Here is a 22,686-nt window from a genome sequence, read left to right as displayed (position 1 = left end):
CTACATAAAAATTACAAAATGCAGCAGGCTAATTTCCAGTGTTGGAAACATGTAACATTAATGCCATAGATACTGTGCTGGTTACCAGTTCAGTTTAAATACATTTAAAGTGCTGGTTTTAACCTTTAAAACTCTTTATAGTACTTGGGCAGCACTTGGGTACTTGAAGGATGACTCCTTCCACTCTATATCTCATGACCTGTTAGAACATCTTGTAGTCCCACACTTTGGGGACATAAGGGGTGATGAGGCTAGAAGGCATTATTCTTTGAATTGATTAGGCTTGGTTTAATCAAGGATTTCCCGTTATCTATTTCTGGATTGTTAAGTAGAACTACCTATCTCTGGCCTTTTAAAAGAGTATTTCTCAGCATATTGAGTGCTTATCTCATCATTCCATCATTGAGTGCCTATCTCATCACTTCTAAAATTGGAGGACGAAGAGTTAAAGGCTTCTTGGAATTAGTAAAAAACATTTCATATAAACAATGATGTCCCATTAGAGACATGCCTGAACCAGAGATGTTCTAATACATTTAATAAGAATGATTTTGGAGGCCATCTAGTGTACCTCCACAAACCCCAAATCTAAGGCATGACACAACTCTAACATTCCTGATAGATACTAACCATACAAACTCTGCTTACCTCCAGCAACAAAGAAATAAAAATAAAAATGTTTTGCTTTTCTGTATAGCACTTCTTGACCTGCAGAAATCTGTTCAAGACTTCTTTGAATGCATAGTTTGTTCTTAAGAAATGAAGAGAAATCAACAGAAAAGCAGAACAAATGAATCTACCATTCTACCTCTAAAATCCTGCAAAATTCCCATTGGCTTTCTAAATCAGCTGACTGCCAGAAAACTGAAAAATAGCTAAAGATTTAGCTATTAATATCTTAATAGCTAAAGATTTTTTCCTGTACTTTCAAACATTTCACATGAAGCAGAAAAAAATAAAACTATGACATGGATTTGATGATTAGAAAAAAGTTAGATAACAGAAAAAAATGACAGTTATGTAGTAAACCTAGAATACGAGTTTAATAACTCAAATTTATACGTACCTGCTATAAAAGTCATTTTGTATTTCTTTTTCTTTTTTCTGCACTTCTAGCTTTGCTTCTTTTTTCATTCTTTCTTCTACATCAATTATTAGTTTTTGTTAGTTTTTATTTTTGTATGTGAAAATTTTTAAAGGTTATCTAAAAACTTTTTTTGCATTGCTATTGGAGGCAAGATGGGTTGTGATTATTCTCTATTGAATATAGTCTTTATCTGGTATCATCTGGCTAAACTTTCAATATAAAGTGAACAGCCTTTTTTATTTGTTCAGTTATTTAAAATAATGTGATTCTTGTGTTGGGAGGATTTTTAAATAATTTAATATCCTACTGTTGCTAATGCCTGTAATATATTACCATACTTTTGCTAATATGAGATAATTACTATTATTGATATTTAGGTCCCTGAAAGTTATAAAAATGATACAAGAAAGGAATAGAAATAATTTCAAGTATATAAATATAATAAATCTCTAAAGAGTTGTTTTCTTCCTCCATATGTAGGCAGCCCTGGTTGGGGGAACCACCATGGTTATTGGACATGTACTTCCAGATAAAGAAATTTCCCTGCTTGATGCTTATGAGAAATGTCGCAGCCTGGCTGACCCAAAAGTGTGCTGTGATTATGCCCTGCATATGGGCATCACCTGGTGGGCACCTAAGGTAAGAGGGATGAACCTGGTAGGGAATATGAAGCAATTAAAAAAATTGTCTAGTTTAATACCCTCTGTACTAACGTGTTTCCCCGAAAAAAAGACCCTGTCTTATATTTTTTTGAACCCCAAAATAAGCGCTTGGCCTTATTTTCAGGGAGGTCTTATTATTTTGGGGCATATGGAGCAAGTTGGGGCTCCTCTTGCCGTCTTACCTGATTTCCAGCTCTGCGTTTAAATTTTGTCGGGGAGGGCTTATTTTCGGGGGGAGGCTTATTTTAGCGCATGCGCTCAAAAGCCCTTTTGGGCTTATTATCAGGGGATGTCTTATTTTTGGGGAAACCGGGTACTAGTCTTCAATCTTTTTAGATCAAAAATCCTCTTTAGCAAGCATAATATTTAGGCAGTGATTCTAATTCCACCTTAGGCACAAAGCCAATTGGGCAACCTTGGGTTACTTTCTCAGCCCCAGAAAAAAGGCAATGGAAAATCTTGCCAAGAAAACTGCAGCAACTAATCTAGATAGTCACCAGGAATTAACATTGCTTTAAAAGCACACAATTTCTTCCATGTCTTTGTACAGTGGGTGTGCTGCTGATGCAAACCACATTTGGTCTGACTGCAGTTCTAACCCATAAGTTAAGATTTGTGTATTTAAGAACCAGTAAGACCCAATACTGGATTCCTATGTAGGTACAACATTTGAATGCAAATATGTAAGATTTGCATTGCAATGGCACCATATGTGTTCCAGAATTAGCCTTCAGTGTGGTTCTCCATGCTGCAACAACCATAATTGGGCATACTGATTAAAGATTTTAGGAATCTAAATAATGCTTAATCCTATAACATTGAAAACTGTTCTAAATTGACAAGAAGTGACCCTCTAAAGTAGCTGGCAGTACCCTGTCAAATCCTACCAAAAATTGAACTTGAACTGTGGCCCTGCCCTGTTCATCCAGGATAATGATCATCATCGTCCAACAGCCCAGCTTTCTGCCAATGTTGCGTACAGGTTTCCATCCATTTTCATGTCCTCATGTTATCATCTGCTGGGGTCTACTTCAACTCAGGCCCTTGTGCAGTTCCTCTTACAAAGTATGTATTTAGCCTCAAATATCTGGAGCTTGTTCAGGAACTACAGACCCTGCTTACTGGATTATATACATCTATCCTCTGGTCATCTTGTCCAGGTTGGGTGATTGAGGATACAGTAGTTTTTTGTTTGGGTTCTGCAGCTCAGTCGTTTTTTTCTCCAAACTCCTACCACCCTCAGTTTCTGACAATACTCTGCTTGAACTCTTTTTCTTTCACTCTGTTCACTCTGCTCTGAATTTTCTTCTCTGGTGGTTTTATCCTCTATGTCTGGTCCCAGAAGCTTTAAGAAGAAACATGCTTTGGAAGAGCTTTCTCCAAGTTGAGCCCAGGGCTACAACTCCCAAAATCATGAACTCCGATGGATTTGTAGTATAGTACATTTGGAAAGAGATGGATGGAGAAACACTAGTATGGAGTAGTGAAGTAGTAAGCAGAAAAATTTGAAACACTTTATTCACTTCATGCTTCAATTTGTAACTCCAAAATGGCTTTTTAGTGACTGTTGTTATATAGCACACTTTACATAATTACTCAATTTACCCATTTTAGGAGGTTCATTCATTATTGTACTGCTTCTAATTCTGCAAGGCAGTAGGCTGAGCTATAGTTTTCCCTTGCATATGGCATTTCGCTAAGTTCGTTAAAAATATTGTCAGTATCAGGACTCCTGTTTTAAAGACTTCGTTAGCATCCTAAGGAAAGCTGTCCCTATATCCCTTATGGAGGGCCTGGCTTAGCCCTCTTGTACAACTTTCTGGGCTATCATTTGTCCTTTTTCTGATGGTGACCGAGGAGGAAGGAGCATGCTGCAGTTAGCTGCTTTAGGGCTTGTGATTATAGAATATCATGTAATATTTTTCCTTTAGACATTTGGGCTGCATGTGAACCATTGACAACCATATTATGCATATATACAATTACATGTAACTTGATATATATATATGATTTGTTTTATATCCTACCTTTTGTGCTGATGACTTTATAACATCCTATGAAACATTCAAGTTCAAGCAGAGCAGATAAACCTGTGAAAGGACATTCTTGAAAAATTCAGATTGTGACTCAGGGCCCCTGAACAAGAGTTACAACAACTTCCCTGTATCACAGAGCTTGTCTAGCTGGTATGCAAATACGTAGAGCTAAGGTTTAAAATTTTATCCTTGAAGCAAAAGTTTGGGTGATTTTACACAATTACTATGCACCAATATGCTATGAAGTTTCTTGCTCAGAGCTAGCGATGAGCTGGTTAGGGTACAATGTGGGGCGGCAAGAAGGCAAATTTTAAAATGCAGGTTCTATCCTGTCGTCATGGATCTTTTACCTTTTTATTTGGCAGTTCTGAAGACCTTGAATTCTGAGTTTCAGACATGCAGTATTTTCCTATCCTTTCTGTCTATGAGTGGATGGACAGGATATTTTTGTCTGCAGGACTTCTTTAAAATTACAAATAGTGATTAATGTATTCTTTCTTAACCCCATTCCTCCTGGTATCTTAGGTAAAATCAGAAATGGAAACTTTGGTTCGAGAGAAGGGTGTCAACTCGTTCCAGATGTTCATGACATACAAAGACTTGTACATGCTCCGAGACAGTGAGCTCTATCAGGTGTTCCGTGCTTGCAAAGATATTGGAGCGATTGCACGTGTTCATGCTGAGAATGGCGAGCTAGTGGCTGAGGTAAGCTGCTTTAGAGGATGGTAGGGTGTGTCCAACAATGCCACCTTAGATGGATCTGAGTGCCACTGTTTTCATGAATGTGGAGGGTCTCAAAGTGTCATTGCCACTTTTCCAAGATGCAAGTTGTTTGGATGGGCACATCATCTTCTCCATCATCCTTTTCTGAATGTTGCAAAATTTGCCTTTGTCCCACACATACTCTCATTCTTATCATTAGTGTCATCTGAACAATTGGACGTGTTTCCACAAGCAATTTACACTACCCATGCAGTTGTGCTCTCATTAATCCAGTATCATCATTTTTTTTATTTTCACATATAATAAGGATGCCCTACGCACAGTCACTCATGCGCTAGTCACCTCCCGTGTTGACTACTGCAACGCTCTCTACCTAGGGCTGCTCTTGAGGACCATCCGGAGGCTTCAGCTGGTACAGAATGTAGCCGCGCGGGTCGTGATGGGTGGCTCCCGATACGCCCATGTTACACCTCTCCTGCGCGACTTGCATTGGTTGCCGGTTGCCCTCCGGGTGAGATTCAAGGTGCTGGTGATGATCTATAAAGCCCTACATGGCTTAGGTCCAGGATATTTGTCAGACCATCTGCAACCAGCAACAGCTCCCCATCACCCAGTGCGTTCTCACAGGGAGGGCCTACTCAGGGTGCCGTCGGCTAGACAGTGTCGACTGCCGACCCCTAGAACAGAGCTTTCTCTGTGGGTGCTCCTACCCTCTGGAACCAACTTCCTCTGGGACTCTGGTTGGCCCCTGACCTCCGCACCTTCCGCCACGACTTAAAGACATGGTTGTTTAGCCTGGACTGGGGGGGTTAACATGTATTTTAACACGTTTTTGTTCGGATATTTTATTGTTGTGAGCCGCCCTGAGTCCTGCAGAGATAGGGCGGCATATAAATCAAATCAAATAAATAAATAAATAAATAAATAAAAATAAATAAGAATTATGGATTGGAATCACCATCTCAGCCACCATACGCACTGAAAATGTGAAGTGGGAGACACTTCACACAACCTTTAGATCATGCATTGGCATTCCAGATTATGAAGTTGGTTTCAAAATGTGTAATTAAAGCATCAAGAAGAAGAAAAGGATACTGCTCTCTCAATCCTGAACTTTTTGTTCTGATTCTCTGTACAGGGGGCTAGAGAAGCTCTGGATTTGGGCATCACTGGTCCAGAGGGAATTGAGATCAGCCGACCAGAAGAGGTAAAAATGCCATGTGGTATATGTACACATGTTCATGCATCCTCCAGTCAGAAATTGCTCCTTCTTCTCTCGTCCCATGAACCTGTGTGATTGGATATGGAAGGGGGGGAATCCCCCTCCCCAGTCGACATGATTATGTCTGCTCACTGACTTAATTGCTATTTATAGCACATTATTATTGACATATTGTAGTTAGAATACCTTACCATGAAGCTATCAATTGTTCAAGCTGACTTTAAAATAGTTGAACATTGCTTGAGTGACAGTGATGTGGTAGGGTTTTTAAGCACACATGGGGTACTAATAGCAGAGAAGTAACATGCATTATATTTTGCACTGTCTCATGTCCTTTTCTCATTGCAGCTAGAGGCTGAAGCTACACATCGTGTCATCACCATTGCTAATCGGGTAAGAGCCAGCTCTCCCCATTCTTCCCTGGGGAACCAAATTTACCCACCTTAGAGCTAATGGCTGAGCCCTTATATCCACTACAAGTTTATTCTTTTCAAGGAAATTTCTTGGGTGGATTCTTTGCTCTCATTCTACAACAGGCCACTTGAGCCCTAATTTCCCATAGGCTACTTTCATTATCCAATTCCTTGCAAAAAGCTAGAATATTTTGCACCCTTCTGTATATATTCTACTGTGAAACTTAGTTCACCACTCAATCTGATGCTTTCCCCCTTTTTCCTCTTTTGGCAGACTCACTGCCCTGTCTATCTGGTCAACGTTTCTAGCATGTCAGCCGGGGATGTTATAGCTACAGCCAAAATGCAAGGTGAGAGCCAACTTCTGATTCTGAGTGCAAAGACTTAATGCAAAATACATGGTGTTTATTATTATTTTAAGACAGCTGGAAAGAAGGCTTTGAATCCTACCTTGCCATTTACCCCATCCTGGTTCCAAAGACTTTTTCTACATTTTAATAGCTATATATTTAAATGTGGCACTATAAAGAGTGCTATTTTCCTCTTCCAATCTCTATGCTCAGTTTCCTCAAAGTCTTTACCAGGGGTTTACTCACTCTATGCAGATAATTCAATATCAGATAAAGACTGATGCGTCGCCTTATCTATTTATCACCCTATAAGGTAATGAACTCTTTAAAAAGATTGGATCTAACTCTTTGGGGGTCAATGGTTTCTCCCCTTTCTTACCTGCAGGGAAGGTTGTGTATGCAGAGACCACCACAGCACATACTACGCTAACAGGCTTACACTACTATCACCAAGACTGGTCCCATGCAGCAGCCTACGTCACGGTGCCACCCTTGCGGCTAGATACAAACACTTCCGCCTACCTCATGAGTTTGCTTGCCAAGTAAGAAGCTTTGGATTACTTAACTCTAGTAAATACCTGAAGAACCAATTGCAACGTAATCTAAAAGGGATAGAAAAGGGCAGATCTGAAAGGGAAAGTCTGTGACCATTCATTCATTCATTCATTCATTCATTCATTCATGAAATTTTTAGACCACTCAACCCTACGACTCATGTGAAATTTAGGGTGAAATATCAGCACAACAAACAGTACTTAAGATTTACCCTATGGTTTCCTTTATCTTTCCCCTCAGTGACACTGTGAATGTTGTGGCCTCTGATCACTGCCCTTTCACCACTAAACAGAAGGCAATGGGGAAGGAAGACTTCACTAAGATCCCCCATGGAGTCAGTGGGGTACAGGACCGTATGGCTGTCATCTGGGAACGTGGAGTGGTAAGTAATGGTATCAAAGAGAATTTGGCTGTTAAGAAAGAAGGATGCCCATTCTGGTTTCCTAAATAGGAGCAGGGAAGGTTGGTAGAGAAATAAATATACTAAGTTGGTAGAGAAATAAAAAATGAGGTTACCTTTCCACCAAAGATGGTCCCTATTTTTCTACTTGCATTTTTTACGTGCTTTCAAACTGCTAGGTTGGCAGAAGCTGGGACAAGTAACAGGAGCTCACCCCGTTATGCAGCACTAGGGATTTGAACCACTGAACTGCCGACCTTTCGATTGACAAGCTCAGCGTCTTAGCCACTGAGCCGCCGCGTCCCATAAGCAGAGTTTACTGATCTCAGAAATAAGATTTCTGCAGGAGTAAATCATGGGATTATCATTTTTTGTGTCTGTGGATGATCCAATTTTTAATATTATGAAAAAAAAATTGCTAGCCACATTTTTCATGAAAAACCCAATTTTATGTATCTTTACCACATTCATCTCTTACCTAGGAGCGTGGCAGCTCACGTAGTTATGACACAGGGCTGATGATTGGCAGGCTCGCATTCAAGACCTGGTTGCTGCCGCATGGCGGGGTGAGCTCTCATTCACTCCAGCTCCTGCCAACCCTGCAGTTTGAAAGTGGGCAACCATGAGTAGATAGATGAGTACCACTTCAGTGGACAACTTAACAGGGACATGAAAGGAACCCTTAACTGGGCATCCCCCGGGCAGCAGTGATGTCACCGGCTGACCCTTTCACCACAGAAGCACTTTGATGCTTCCAACATGGAAGTATAGTATAGTACCCCTTACAGTACCTATCTTCTTTTGAAAAATCAAGCCATCAGTTTTCCTTCTTAGAAGAGCTACTCCATTCATCATTTTCAGTGCCTGTTTCTGTACCAGTTCTTGGATGTCATTTTAAAGGGACCAGAATGGGACAATGCTTCAAATGCAGCCCTACAAGGACATTACCATACTTCAGTTTTATTTTCAGTACCTTTGCTAGAGATTTTAGCCTAGGAATTCACCTTATTTGCAGCAGCCATATACTGGGTTGGACTTTGCACTGTGCTATAAAACGCGATACCCTTTTTGTGTAACTATTTGCTAATTCAGACTTCTGAGCTTTTCCTTCAGTATGCAACCCTTTGCACTAACTTACACTGAACTGCATTGGCCATTTTAAAGCTCATTAAACCAATGTGAAGATACCCTTTTGAAGCCCTTTGTAATCTGTTGTTTTTTCCCCCATTTTTCTGTCTTGAATTACTTGTGATATCAACAAAATTGTCTTTTTCTGCTCACTCCTAATAAATACTAAAACAGATTCCCAATGCTGAACTTTGTGGAAGCTCACCTTATGTAGATCTTCCTAGGAAGAAAGATTATTTTGAGAGTTATTTCTAGGCTCTGTTTACTATTTGTTAGCCAGATGAAAAGACCTGTGCTTTTATCCAATGGGTTAATTTCATTGGAGCCTTTGGTGAAGAGCTTTTTAAAACTCCAAATATGTAATATCTTATCAGTTTGCTCCAATCTATTTACTTACTGATATGCCTAAAGAAATCTAGCAGAACAGTGTAATAAGAGTTAGCTTCTCAAAAGCTGGGCTGATTTTGTTCATCAGGACTTATTCTTCTGGATCTCTGATACCTATCTGTTAATGCTTTTTATCAGGAGGAAAAAAATTAAATTAACTGATACAATAGTTATCTGTACCTCCTTTGACCCATTTTTTAACAATGAGAGAATACTGGTCTTTTTTTGTATTGAATTTCCCAAAATCCATTTTCCTGATACTCTGTTGAGGAAGCAGTTCCACATTTTTGTAATTTCTTTGCTCTTCTTTCTATTCAAATACTCAATCTCCAGGTAACTACGGTTTAGATATGAATAGTGAAGTTTCTGTTCTCAGAGCCAGTGATAGTTGTGACATAGAGGTCACAACTAATTGGAAAAGCTCTGAGGCACAGTTGTGGCTTGCAAGCTTTTCAGTGAGGAAGACAGCCTTCCTTCAGCTTTTTGGTTATCATGTGCGAGGAGGCTGGATTGTGAGGTAGATGATTTATCCTGTTACACAATAACAATCCACTGTTTCGGTTTCACAATCCTGTCATTGCTTATCAACTCAAGCTCATTTCCAAAGGACTTTTCTGAATGGCTTATCCCAAAGAGATGCAGTTACCCAAGGCGTGAAAGAGAGCCATTTTGGTTGTGGTACTGTTATTGGGGAGTGTCATCTACAGAAAGTATCTCTGAAGCTGAACTGTATGTAGCCTTTGGAACATTATGTGAATACACTTTCTTAGGACTTCACATTTTAAAAAAAACCACAGCATATTTTGTGGTTCTATGATAATCTTTAAAATTTATGACAGTTAACTTGCAATATAACTTCTTCCTTATAGAACTGGAAGTGAAAATGTTCTGGAGACCAAGAGTCCTAAAGGAGAAAAGTTGAACTATTTGTTAGAAATCTAAGAAATTTGTTAGCGTTTTCCACACAGGTTCTCTAAGATTCTATATGGCTTTGGTAAGGATTTATTTCATTCCTTTTCTGGAAATTCTCCAGATCTGATTTGTGTTGCTCAAATGACTCTCCCTCTCTTTCTATGCTTCCTGAAATTGTTTCTTACTCCATTCTCCCTCTCTGGAGTGTTTTTTTCTGGGTCTTAGTTGCAGCTACACACATAAATTTAATGCTCAGCCTCCATTTTTATCTTGATAATATATTCCTCCCAATGGCTCTCAGTTGGCAAACTCCCGTTGCTTCACTCTTAGAGAAGATAAGTTGCTTTGTAAATAGAGTAGGCAATGCTAAATTCTTTTAAGTTCTCTAATTTAAGAAAAAAAAATACACTGAGTTGTGAATGGGAGTTACTCCAGGAAATGAAGAATAATCAGGTGCTGTTATCTTGTGCTTCGGTTTCCCAAGGAAATTCTCTGTTTTCAAAAGAAGCCTGTTCAGGATAATTACATTGCTTTCTTTTCTTTCTGTTCGTTGAGAAGGCAGCCAATTACCATATGAAAAAGGTATCTTCTATGTGTCTGAGGTGCTTTCATACATTACTGAAAGTTGATAAAAATAATTTTATTTATGAATACATGCTAACACCTATTAAGAGTGTTTATTATTGGATTGGTTTTTTTGCTGCTAGATTTATTTGTTACTGCTTTTGTTTATATTTTCATTCATTCATTCACTGATATTCTGCCTTTTCTCTGACAGCTTAAGTGGCTTATATAATTGGTTCTTTTCAATTTTTTCAATACAAACCTGAGAAGTAGTCAGGCTGAAAATGTGATTGGTCCAAAAATTAGAAGGGAGCTCTCTGGTCAAGTTGTACATTGCAACCACTATACTCTTTGTATTTTATTATTAAAGAAAAGAATTATTTTCTTTTATTGGCAATCACCCAAGAGTATTTTGGCTGATTCCAAATCCATTCAATAAGTAATTGCTATTTTTCATCTTATAGTATAGCAGACTCCTACCTAGTGTTTCTATGCCATTCTTCTATAGCTTCCTGCTTTCCATCACAAGCTCAGTCTTCAAAGCCATTTGTCCCCAATGGGCATAAGAACAATGGCTGTCAGATTGATATTTTCAAATCTATCCTTTGGTCACAATCTTCATGAAAAGGCAGTTCCCTGTAACTATTATTACTATTATTAAATTTATTTGCCATCCATCTCACACTCTGAGGCAACTGAGTGGCTTCTGTAGCTCTATACTTGCACACTTGCATATCATTTTATCATCCAAATTAAAAGCTGGGCCTTAGTAAAAGAAAAGAAAAGAAAAGAAAAGAAGAAAAGAACACAGCATTTGAGGAAAAATAAACTGCAAATAAAGAATTGAGCAATAAGTGATGGTTCATATAAGAGAGTAAGCAGGAAACAGCAGACAGTTGTTGTTCTTACCCAGTGGTGAAATCCTCCGCGGATTGCTATCGGTTCACTGCCTGCACATGTCTGGTATGTGCCAAATGTGTGCTGCGTGCGCATGCATGCGCAGTGCACACCAAAAGCACGCTGCGTGCACATGCGCATTACATAGCAAACATAATGCGTACCAAATGCACACTGCACACGCGCCCATACACACTGCTTGCCAAACGCGCACTTTGCGCAGAAAAAGAAGGCTTAACAAGGTAAGTAGAACAGCGAAGGGGGGAACAGCTGTGCCGCGCGATTTAGATTTGCTAGAAAGCAGGATTTCCTGCTTTCTAGCGAATATAAATCACGCGGCACAGCTGATTGTCGGAAATACCGGTTCAGACCAACCGGTAGCTTTTTTTTACTACCTGTTCCCCCAAACTAATTTTCCTTTCCCCCCTCCAGAGACTATAGTCCCTTTTCCCAAATAAAATTTTTTAACACCACCACTCTATAACTCTAAACCTCATCCTGAGCAGGAACTGAATCTTCTGACTCTGCTCCTTTGCAGGTAGGGGGCAAGATGGATGAGAACCGCTTTGTTGCAATCACCAGCTCTAATGCTGCCAAGATCTACAACCTGTACCCTCGCAAGGGCCGCATCATTCCTGGAGCCGATGCAGACGTAGTTGTGTGGGACCCTGAGGCCACCAAGTAGGCACTGGGGAAGATGGGATTGGGAAGAGAGGAACAGCCAGAGTCCTAGCACAGAGAAATGTCTGTGCAAATTTCAGATGCGGGACATCCCAACATTAATCATGAGAGAAGCCACTAGGTTTGGTTCTGATGCCAAGGCGTATACACAAAAATCACTTTCAGGGAGGAATGGCAGCAGTGAGGACTCAGGGCACTCTTTTGCCAATGGATAGCACCAGCAGGTTTAGGGCTGCCAGATCAAGAGTCTGGATGACTGTTAGGTGGAGAAAAAGAGAGGTTTGGTGGCTATTTGCTGTCCCTCTAATTCAGTGTTTCTCAACTTTGACAGTTTTCAGATGTGCAGAGGATGGCTAGATTGTCTGCCATGTTTACCCTGTTTCCTATCTCGCTAGCCTTAATCCATTGAGCAGGATAAGATGTTTAGATTGCTGTATGGGGAGATGTTGCCTTGGAGCTTTTTAACAGTGAAAATCCAAGTAGAGCCCTTTGTGCCAGGGACCCCAAGGTGGCTGCAACTGCTGACTTAACTCTGTTTATACCACTGGAAATATCCAAGGGTATGAATGGATAGATAGTTGGGAACATGTGCTAGTCCTTCTAACTGCCATGTAAGGTATTGGGAAAGAGGATATTAACCACAGTATCTAAATATTGATTGAATGATCAAACTGTCCATCATTTCATTAACCAATGTATATCCCAGTTTTCGTTCAAGAATTCAAGGTGGCATACATAATGCTCCATCCCCTGATTCTCCCCGCCCCCACAACAACAATCTTGTGAGGTAGGTTTAGCTGGGGGAAAAAAGTGACTGGTCTAAAGTCACCCAACGAGTTTCTGTGACTGAGAATGGACTAAAACCTGGATCTAACCGGTGCCAATCCAACACTTTAATTACCACATCACATTGTCATGTGAGCATAGGATCTCAGTATGCCAGATAACAAAACCATAAAGCCACAGAAAAAAATTGCTACCTGATCCCCTCAAAGGCAGAGCCAGTGGGCAGAATATTTGGCCTCAAGGCAACCTTATAACTTAGCATTAAGGTAAGACCTGATGCCATAAATATTTGAGTTAGTGTTTCTATGGAGAATGCAAAAACCAATCCTATGTCAATTTAATCACTAGACAAGAGGACTCCCCAATCAATAGGACAGGGGACTGGCACAGCAAAAAACTATCGACTATGTGGCATAAATTGAAAACTACTTTACTAAAAACTTTTGTATAGCATTTCTTATTCAAAAACAATCCCTAAGTAGTTTAATCTATTTAATCTTCCAGGACCTAGGTGCAGAGAGAACGGAATTTTAATCCATATTCCAGTAACAGTCAAAATAAAGCCAGAAACCTGTGATTCTTCCACATGAATTAGTCCAGTGTCAAGGATGGTGTTTCAATAGGTTAGACCAGGCTGCTTATTTGCAAAAAGCAGAAAACTGTCAGACTAGATTAATGATGATACTAGATTATGGAGTCATTAAATGAAGTTTCTTCTTTGAGGTACTCCATTTGACAGAATTGCTGACTATTTTTTCCAGGAAAATACTGCATTTACTTATCTATTTATTTGTTACACCTTTCTCTCCTTAAATTAAGATGTATACAATGGCTTTCATGAGAATAACATGTAAAATCAATAAATATTATTAAAGAAAGATATTAAAAACAAAATAAATCTAAATAAGAGTAAGTAATCGGATTAAGCTGCAAGTGTCATATTTATTTAGTCTTAAGTCCTCTTATATCATCTGATGGAGCTTTATTCTAAATTTGTAGCAGTCAGTATAATCTAAATTTAAGGACAGTGAATAAAAAAAAGAAATATTCAGTGCAATCACACTGGAAGTAAACTCTATATAGAAAATACAGTTAATTAAGGAATTAAAGCAAAATAATAATATCTAAACATTGTTATAGAAAATCATAATAAGAATATCCTGATCTAGTGTCTTTTAAAGATCTAGTAAGTCGTGTTAAAAAGCTAGCTAAGCCATCTAAGTTTTCAACTGAACTGATTAAACATGTTCTATAGGCCTAGCCACTTTTTCATTTATAAGTTCTCAGGACAAATGGTGTTAAAAGTTGACCCCTTGAAATTCACCAGATGTTTAAGTCAATAGAAAGGAAGATCTGATTTGGTTCCCTGAACTTCCTGAAACCAGCATATTAAGTAAGAATCTTCACAGATTTTTCCGTGGTTTTTAAGAAACGAAGCAAGGCTTCTATTTCTTTGACCAAAAAATTAGTTCTATTTATTTACCTGTAGTTTTATCCTGCACCTTTCTCCAATACATAGTAGATGTTGCAAAGATCTCACCTCTGTCAGAAAGAACATGCTTTAAGAGATACATTAGCAAGGTCTTAAACAGAACGTTACACTTAGAATATCTTTGTTCAGAGAGCCTTTCAAATATGTCCTGCTTCACGATTCTCCTTTCCATAAAGCACAATATAAATATGATATATACACATTTTATAAATAAACTTTTTCCCAAGTTTTCCTGCCCTCACTCTTTGATTAAGAATTTGAGAGAGGAGAGGAAGGTTGACTTGGGCTCCTGCAATGCTAATGTGACCCTAATTTTTTTTTATGTTCCTCCTGATATTAAAGATGATGGGAACATGTTACATTTTTTAATAACTCAGATTGTATGAGTTTTGGAAAATTAGAAAGGAGAAAGAAGTTTCCAGAAAATTATTGGAATCAGTTGTTGCCTTTTATTTGAATTCCCTATGGCCTCAATTTGACTTTATAATTGTTAAGCATTGGAGTGGTTCTACCCTCATGCTTTGAAAACAACTAAGGTTGATCAACAGCCTTCCCTTTCTTTTGAGTTAGGAGAGTCTAGAAATGGAAAAGACCAGATGCTGTCAGTGCTAAGATAGTAGAGCCAGTTCCCTGCAGATCTCACTGCTCTTTGCTCTTTCCTAGGACCATCTCAGCCAGTACCCAGGTCCAGGGTGGTGATGTGAACCTGTATGAGAACATGCGCTGCCATGGGGTACCACTGGTTACTATAAGCCACGGGCGTGTCGTCTACGAGAATGGAGTCTTTATGTGTGCTGAAGGCACCGGGAAGTTCTGCCCTCTCCGCTCCTTTCCAGACTCTGTGTACAAGAAACTGGTACAGCGAGAAAAGGTACCAAAAGGGACAAGGAAAAAGGCAGTCAAAAGACATGTGACTAAGTGGGGTTGGGAGGGATTTCACTGTACTGCTTATCCCTTTTCCATAAATTCACACTGTACGTTAGCAAATCAGTCACTCAGCATGACAGAAGAGCAACAATATGAAAAGCTGGGGCAGAAAAGTGCATGGTGAATAAAGATGTCATTACAAAAATGATCTGAGGACAGTTATTCCCTTAGGATAGTGAACAGTTGTAATAGAAAATGAGGTAAGGGTTGCAAAACAAGGTACAGTAAAGGCATAATGATGGAGCAATATAATTGCAAATAAAAATGCATTTTTATTATACTAAAGGATCAGTGGCCAAAGACCAGTAAGTACACACAGAGTAAGCCAAAAGCTTATATGGCCAACGTCCAGTTTCCCACAGCAGCCAATTAAATAACTTCAAGGGGGCCACAACAGTCCATGACTGCAGTTACATCTACTGGATCATGTTCCTCAACAAATGCTTCTCAGAGGCATGTTTCCCCTAACACTGGTAGTCATCCATAACACATAAATCTTACACATTACAATCCATAACACATTAGTGGCTAAATCACCTGTGAATTATTCGACAGAACCCAAAGCACTTCCTGCTGCTAAGGAAAGTAGGAATGGTTTTGGGGGAAGCGGAGATGGTTGAGCAGAGCAAGTTCTCCACAATGAGGAGGGTTCTGTTTAGAGAAGTACTATGAATATTGGTTTCTGGAACAGTAATTGATTTCAGGAAAATGGGGGTGGAAACAACCATTTGGAGGGACAGGTTTCCCACTGGAGTTTCTCGTTTTCTGAACAGCTGCAGAAAGTGACCTCAAGGGATTTTAAAAAAATAAAATTATAGTCTTCTTCCTACAAAAAGAAAATTGGCCATGACCAGATTTTAATGTTTAATGTTAAAGTTTAATGTTAGTGAGTTGATAGAAATTGAGGGAAAGAGAGAAAAGGAATTCGCTAGATACTTGCTAAGCAGAAGGAGGACTCAAGAGGAGGAAGAGATTTCACTGGGAGGGATGATTTACATCCTCAGAAGATCAGAGGGTCGATGGGCATGATTGGTGTGGTGCCCCTTGGTTCCAATATCAGTATTTATTCAAATAAAATGCAAGCTTTTAACCATGATTAGATTTTCTGAAATCTCTCAGATTGCCCAGGTGAGGAGGCAGAGTTCTGTGCCCTGTGGTTCTACTCCAGGGGTGTCAAACTCACGTCATCATGGCAGCATGACGTAACATATCGGGACATTTTTTCCCCTTCGCTAAACTGGGCGTAGGCATGGCCAGCATGTGACGCATCCAGCCTACAGGCCGGGAGTTTGACAGCCCTGTTCTACTCCTTCAAACACAGAGCTAAAAGCCACTTCCTTTCCAAAATTCAGGTGTTCTGAAATGCAGTGAAGAAATCCAAAGAATGAGGCTGTGCAATGCAGAACAAACTTAGTATGATCACAGGGAGGGAAAAGAGAGGGAACTCTCAGCCTTCTTCTTCCTGGTCACCCCTTTCTACACCACATAAAATTAGCTTTAATTTTATACGGAAAAATCAAATGTTGCATATGGGAAGGGGGGAGGCAGGAAGAAAGAAAAATACAGTTATGGAAACAGGGAGTGGGATCAGCTAGGGGACAATTTCAAGGGAAGAGGGAGAGATGTATTGGGAATAAGAAGTGTTTATTTTGGAGAATAATTATTGTCAAGTGATTGTTATCACCAGAGGGATGGGCTTTAATTAATTTTGTACTTCTATAAGCTGCCTGAAGTACTGTGAATTGGGCAGCCATATAAATTTTCTTCATAATTAAAAATAAATTTAAAAAATCAGGTAAAAGTGAGGGATCTTACAGAAAAAATATTTCCGGAGGAAGCTAGCATAGATCCTGCCATCATGGTAGTGCTTGTTTCTTGCAACTCAGCAGTATTTCCTCTCCAAGTGAAACCCATCCCAAAACTATCAGGCATGTGCAAGATCCAGCTGACTAAGTCAGATTCTGGCCAAAGGTACAGCTGGCTTCTAACATTCATCCAGCCAAAGAAGGCCTGGCTGGGCCATTTGCTCACACTTGTCTTAACCCCATCATCCACTCCAAAAGATTAATCCGGATTTCTCACACTAGGCGTCTTAACTCCTTAAGGCCTGGCTCTCCAAAGATTATGAGTTTCCACAGATAGTATTTTGGGGAGGGCCAAAGCTGAATTTTATTTTGTGTATTTTTTTTTTTAATTAGAGCTTAAAGCTTAAAGGCGTGGACCGCACCCCATATCTGGGGGACGTAGCCATGGTTGTGCACGCTGGGAAAAAAGAGACGGGGACACCACTTGCAGACACCCCCACTCGGCCAGCCACAAGACATGGGGGCATGAGGGACCTCCACGAGTCCGGCTTCAGCCTTTCCGGTAAGGAGGGGGCTGGAGCAAGTCTTCTTTGGGGTGGATAGCAAAATGGCAGATCCTGCCCACCCTTCATGCTCCTCTGACTCAGGTCGCCAGCATTACTCTCTTCCTCCTCTATGTCTTTGCCTTGTGTATTATTTGCTTCCTCCTCGCTCCCCATCTTCACAGGGCTACTTTCTAAGTCCTTCCTTAGAAGAATTGGCTGATTTTATACAGCCGACCTATGGGACCAGACTTCCTGTTAGGACTGGGATCTGGTCCTGAGCTCCCCCTCCCCCTTCATCCTTCCATGCCTTTGTTTCTGAACAGCTACTTCCCATTCTGATTTACTTTGATGCCTGCACTGCCTGTTCCTAGTCTTGTCTTGACTTTTTTTTTAGAGAATGTGTGATGCTTTTCATGGGTGGGCAGGTGGGGTGGAGGGCTTCTACTGTGTATTGGCTAAAAGAGACAAGAAGGAGGATTGGAAGACCCAGGCGGAAGATGATATGTGTCAAAGAGGAAAAGGCAGAAATAAAATTAGTTGACTACAACTATCTGTAGGGAGGTTGAATCAAGAGCTTAAGAAAGAATAGTCTGTTGGAGTATTTTGGCGGCGTTAAAATAGCAAGCTGGTTTGTATGTTTCTTTGCATAAAGCATTTCTTAGCAACCTTCCAAGGCTAGCGGACTATGTTCGCATCGTCCACTAGCAGCAGCTAAAATGGGGTTGAAGAGTTTGTGGATTCACCAGTCAACAAATCCAGCTATAATCTTAACAGTTTGTGTGGACCAGCTATAAATGTATTTTGTTGCAGCGTAGTACCTTAAACGAAGATGCCAATTTTGCTCATTTAGGATTGCCATATTATTTGACCCCAGCCAAAAATTTCAAGAAAACATATGCCAATGCTATAAGGAGCCATCGTAGTGCAGAATGCAGCATTGCAGGCTAACTGCTCTCTGCCAGGAATTTGATCCTGATTGGCTCAGTCAGTTCAGCAGTTCGAATCCCTAGTGCTGCGTAACGGGGTGAGCGCCCGTTACTTGTCCCAGCTTCTGCCAACCTAGCAGTTTGAAAGCTCGTAAAAAATGCAAGTAGAAAAATAGGGACCACCTTTGGTGGGAAGGTAACAGCATTCCATGCATCTTTGGCGTTTAGTCATGCCGGCCACATGACCACAGAGATGTCTTCGGATAGCAGTGGCTCTTCAGCTTTGAAACGGAGATGAGCACCGCCCCCTAGAGTCAGGAACGACTAGCACATTTGTGCAAGGGGAACCTTTACTTTTACCTTTTAGAGAGGGCTATAAAGCACTATGGAGCAATATATAAGTCTAAGTGCTACTGGCTATAGCTCTGTAAAGTGATGGTTGTCCGAGAGCCATCTTCAGCTCTCCCCTTCTGGTATGCGCAGAACAACTAAAGTGGAACTGACATTTCTGGCTGGATCATATGCACCTAAAAGGTCCAAAGGAAAAAGGTAGCTGAAGTGAAGTCAGCACAACCACCAACTGTGGACACTGAAAGGCAGAATAGCATCAGCTTTGGGAAAAGCCCTTTCTTTCAATCCTCCTTGGAAGCCAGATGGTCCAGTCTGGCAAGTCTGGATTTATAATCTGTAATGGAAAGCAAAGATGTAGTTTGTGCTCATTATAAAGGGATCTTGCCAAACATTACGGCTGCAGTCTTATTTTACCCGTGTCTCGGAAAGCCTAATAACTGAGTACATCACACGATACTAATTACACAAATGGAAGAAACTGCTTTTGCATCACCTTTTGCTAAAAGAATAAAGACTCCCTCAATTCCAGCTCAGTTCTTTGCTGATTTCATGGACACATTTATGTACTTTCTTTGCTAACTATGTAAAAAAAAATATTAGTTTTTTCCCAGCATGTTTTCAGTTTTTGAAAAGCTTGGGATTTTTGATGGAGTCCTATCCAAACTCTTAATAGATCTGACCTTATTTGGTCTTTTCATAACAATTAATATTGTTTAGACGTTACTATCTCATTTCTTGTTATATTCCAACAAAAATCTCCTCTCTAAAGCTGCTATTTTTAATACGTAAAAACGTCCCATTAATATTTAATCAAAATATAAATTGCTTCCAAGATGTAGTCCCTAGGTAGGCCGGAAAAGAGAAACAAGTTTATCCTTCACCATCACTTAGACTATGGCCACTGTTCAGGTTTCCCTCTGGTTCTTTATACAAAATAAAATGTTCAGGTTAACTACTTGCAATATGCTGCTTATGGTGCCTATTAGATTTCAGCACATCTCTTTCTCTTCCAGATTATTTCTTTGTCAAATTTATATGGCTGCCCATCTCACGTGAAATGACTCTGGGTGGTGTACAATAAAACCAACAATTAAAAACGTTCGGCAAACCAGTTAAAACAATTAAGAACAATTAAAGCAATCAAAACAATGAACACAGATAAAACAAGGCCACAAGTAAAAATGTAAACAGTAAAATGTAGACAACACTATACCAGGGGTCCCCAGGCTAGCTGAAAAAAAACACATTTTGAGGGATTTTTGTAAGGCCATAAGGGTTGGGCTGATCTAACCTCAGGAGAGATGGTGTTCCAGAAGGCAGGTGCTGCAACAGAAAAGGCTCTAGGACCCATCTGATGGGAGTTCTTTCGCAGATGGGACCCAGCAGCCCCCCACTGTACCTGATGGGATGGGTGGATGGGAGGGGCAGGTGCAGCAGGAGGGAGCAGGTGGCTGATCTTGCAATTAAAATGTCCTTGTCCTCTTCCTCAGGACCAACAGATTTTTATTCCCAGAATAAGAAAGACTATGCCCCAGGCATCTCCATCAGATCTGCACCAAGGCTGGTATCTAACTGGGAATGAATCTGAGTCATTTTGTCTGTCAGAGGCTCTGAAAATTCCTTCACCCAACCTTGCTGATTAATCTCTGGGAACCCTTTTCCAGAAGGGTTCAGGTCATCCAAAACAAGGCCCCTCGACAGCAGTCTACAAACACAATAAGGGCAGAGAAATTTTGTTTCACTGCCCCTACTACCACAAGATAGGCCTCAATAGAGGCTTTTATCCCTGTTTGGTTGAATTAATCCTTCGGTGTCCTACAGCGGCCTTGTCTTCTCTCATTTCATTTCCCTCAGCTCCTTCATAAACCACAGAGCGCAATGGGATCCATGGGAAGGAGAGGTCACATGGGTACAATCCAATCCATGGCCAAAACCGCCTTCTCATTCCAAGCGGCTCTAAGGTCTCAGTTGCATAGTGCAGTAGACTGCTAGGACAACCCCTGGCTCCCTCTGGAACCTTTCTGGATCCATTAGTCAGCAAGGTTACCAGGTCATGATCTGACCATGACAAGAGAATCACAGAGAGTTCCTCCAATTCCAGATCATATATATTACTTGCAATACCTTTTTGATGAAACTGGGGGAGGGGGAATCTATGGGTTCTACTCTACAGAGCTGGGTGCTGGAAATTCCACAATCAAGAATTGTGGACTTTCACAAAACTTTATTAATAATGTTAAGGAACTCTTTGAAATCTCTCTTCATGGATCACAGGAGGGAGTATCTGCTGTGCAAAGCTAATCTGAAAGACTGCCAACCCATCTCTATCCTTTCATTCACACATGTCCTATTTTGTTTTCTACTGAAGATGATTTCAAATAAATTATTTTACAAAAATTAAATGATAAATGCAGGGTGATATTTCTCCTGGTCTTTGTAATGATCCTGTAGGGACAGGATGAATAGGATGTGGTTTCTCCTTGCCAGTTTGCTTTTGACCCTGCACCTTCTCTGTCTCCCTTTTTTGCCACAGGTTCTCAAATCGATGACCATGTTCCAAAGCGAGCTTCGGCCCGGATTCTCGCTCCCCCCGGAGGCAGGTCTAGTGGCATTTGGTAGCTGCCCTCCAGACTTGTCCCCCAACTAAGGACACCATCTCCACCCCCACTTGCCTGGCTGCCACCAACACCCTGCAAGCTCATGGCAGCCACACTTTTCACCGGAGCCACTGACACGGGCAAGCGCTCTGCTGCCTGCACCCAATGCCGTGCCCTGCGGAGTCACCTGCTCCCCTCTGGGAATGAGACGACAGGGCCCTATCCCTCTCCTCACCCCACAGCTGCACTAAGTGCCGGGTGATGCACCGAGGGAGGACCTGCCTTTGTTCCTAGAGAAGGTGGGAGCTCCCCCAAGTACTGTGGGGGAAGAGGGGGCAGCCCTGGGGAGGGGACAGGGCCAAGGGGGCCTGTCTGTGCCGGTTCCTTTCTGTTTTGCACGTTGGGTTTTTGGATAAGTGACATTTTGACTTGTTTGTGCATCACGTGGAAAAAAATACTGAAATAAAGGTGCTTTGTGTGCTAGCAGTAGGATAGAAGGGGGAGGTGTGTGGGCCAGGCTAGGGTGGGGCTCAGCTGGGTTGGAGGACAGAGGTCCCCATTCAGGCATTGTACTTACTGTGCAAAGGGAAGAGGGTCAGCCAAGAATTACCCAAGGGTAGACAAACCTCCTTTATCTCTGTTGTCTCATAGGACAATGTCGCTAACAGTTGTGAGCTTCTGCCCCTTTGTTTGGGTTTGCTACATATTCTCAACTGAAAGCTCTTGAGAGGACTGTATAAAAGATGGCCAAGTTCAAATGATATCCCTTTCTTCTGTATCCCAAGTAAAAATGAATGTTGGGCACACACTCAGTTATAGGAGAAAGAGCTGTCCTGTTGGCTCCTGTAGGACAATACAGTCTACGGTTAGAGTGGGAGGAGGATAGTAGCCAAGAAGTTTTGTCTTACTCTTCCCATTGGCCTATATCAAACAGCAACTGTCTTCATGGCTCATTCTTTGTAGCTTTTTTTTTTTCTTTTAAAGTACTGGAATATCCTGAAGCTTTTCTATTCCCAATCTCTTAGACGTCTCTGTCCAGGGAGAGAACTTGTTCTGTTCAAGTGTATCAGCCTCTTGACCATAATCCTAACCCCTACTGCCTGGAGGTAGGGCGAAAGAGCAGCAGAACCTAGTTGCCCCGTCCCTTTAGTGCCTCTTCTCCTCATCTTACAAAGGAGGAGCTACCAGAGCAGAAATTGATTCCCATCAGCCCCGTCAACAGAAAGGGATTGGTGTGGGT

The 22,686-nt window shown here is 40.9% G+C and overlaps 1 protein-coding gene across 1 annotated transcript in view; it reads left to right on the top strand.

Moving 5' to 3' along the window:
- Positions 1 to 21,468, top strand: part of DPYSL5 (dihydropyrimidinase like 5) — a 39,993-nt gene extending 18,525 nt beyond the window's left edge. The window contains exons 2-12 of the mRNA XM_070946844.1: positions 1,568 to 1,726; positions 4,311 to 4,490; positions 5,647 to 5,715; positions 6,079 to 6,123; positions 6,418 to 6,493; positions 6,879 to 7,035; positions 7,289 to 7,430; positions 11,875 to 12,017; positions 14,959 to 15,166; positions 17,421 to 17,589; positions 21,383 to 21,468. Of these exons, the coding sequence (XP_070802945.1) occupies positions 1,568 to 1,726; positions 4,311 to 4,490; positions 5,647 to 5,715; positions 6,079 to 6,123; positions 6,418 to 6,493; positions 6,879 to 7,035; positions 7,289 to 7,430; positions 11,875 to 12,017; positions 14,959 to 15,166; positions 17,421 to 17,589; positions 21,383 to 21,468 (1,434 nt within the window). The remainder of the gene's footprint in view (positions 1 to 1,567; positions 1,727 to 4,310; positions 4,491 to 5,646; positions 5,716 to 6,078; positions 6,124 to 6,417; positions 6,494 to 6,878; positions 7,036 to 7,288; positions 7,431 to 11,874; positions 12,018 to 14,958; positions 15,167 to 17,420; positions 17,590 to 21,382) is intronic.
- Positions 21,469 to 22,686: the final 1,218 nt, after the last annotated feature.

The sequence above is a fragment of the Pituophis catenifer genome, unplaced genomic scaffold (genome assembly GCF_029215685.1).
Source record: "Pituophis catenifer annectens isolate HBS135680 unplaced genomic scaffold, rPitCat1.0.hap2 SCAF_1, whole genome shotgun sequence".
NCBI classification, from domain to species: Eukaryota; Metazoa; Chordata; class Lepidosauria; order Squamata; family Colubridae; genus Pituophis; species Pituophis catenifer.
The sequence above is the reverse complement of the archived record's forward strand: the minus strand, read 5'-3'. Positions and strand labels throughout refer to the sequence as shown.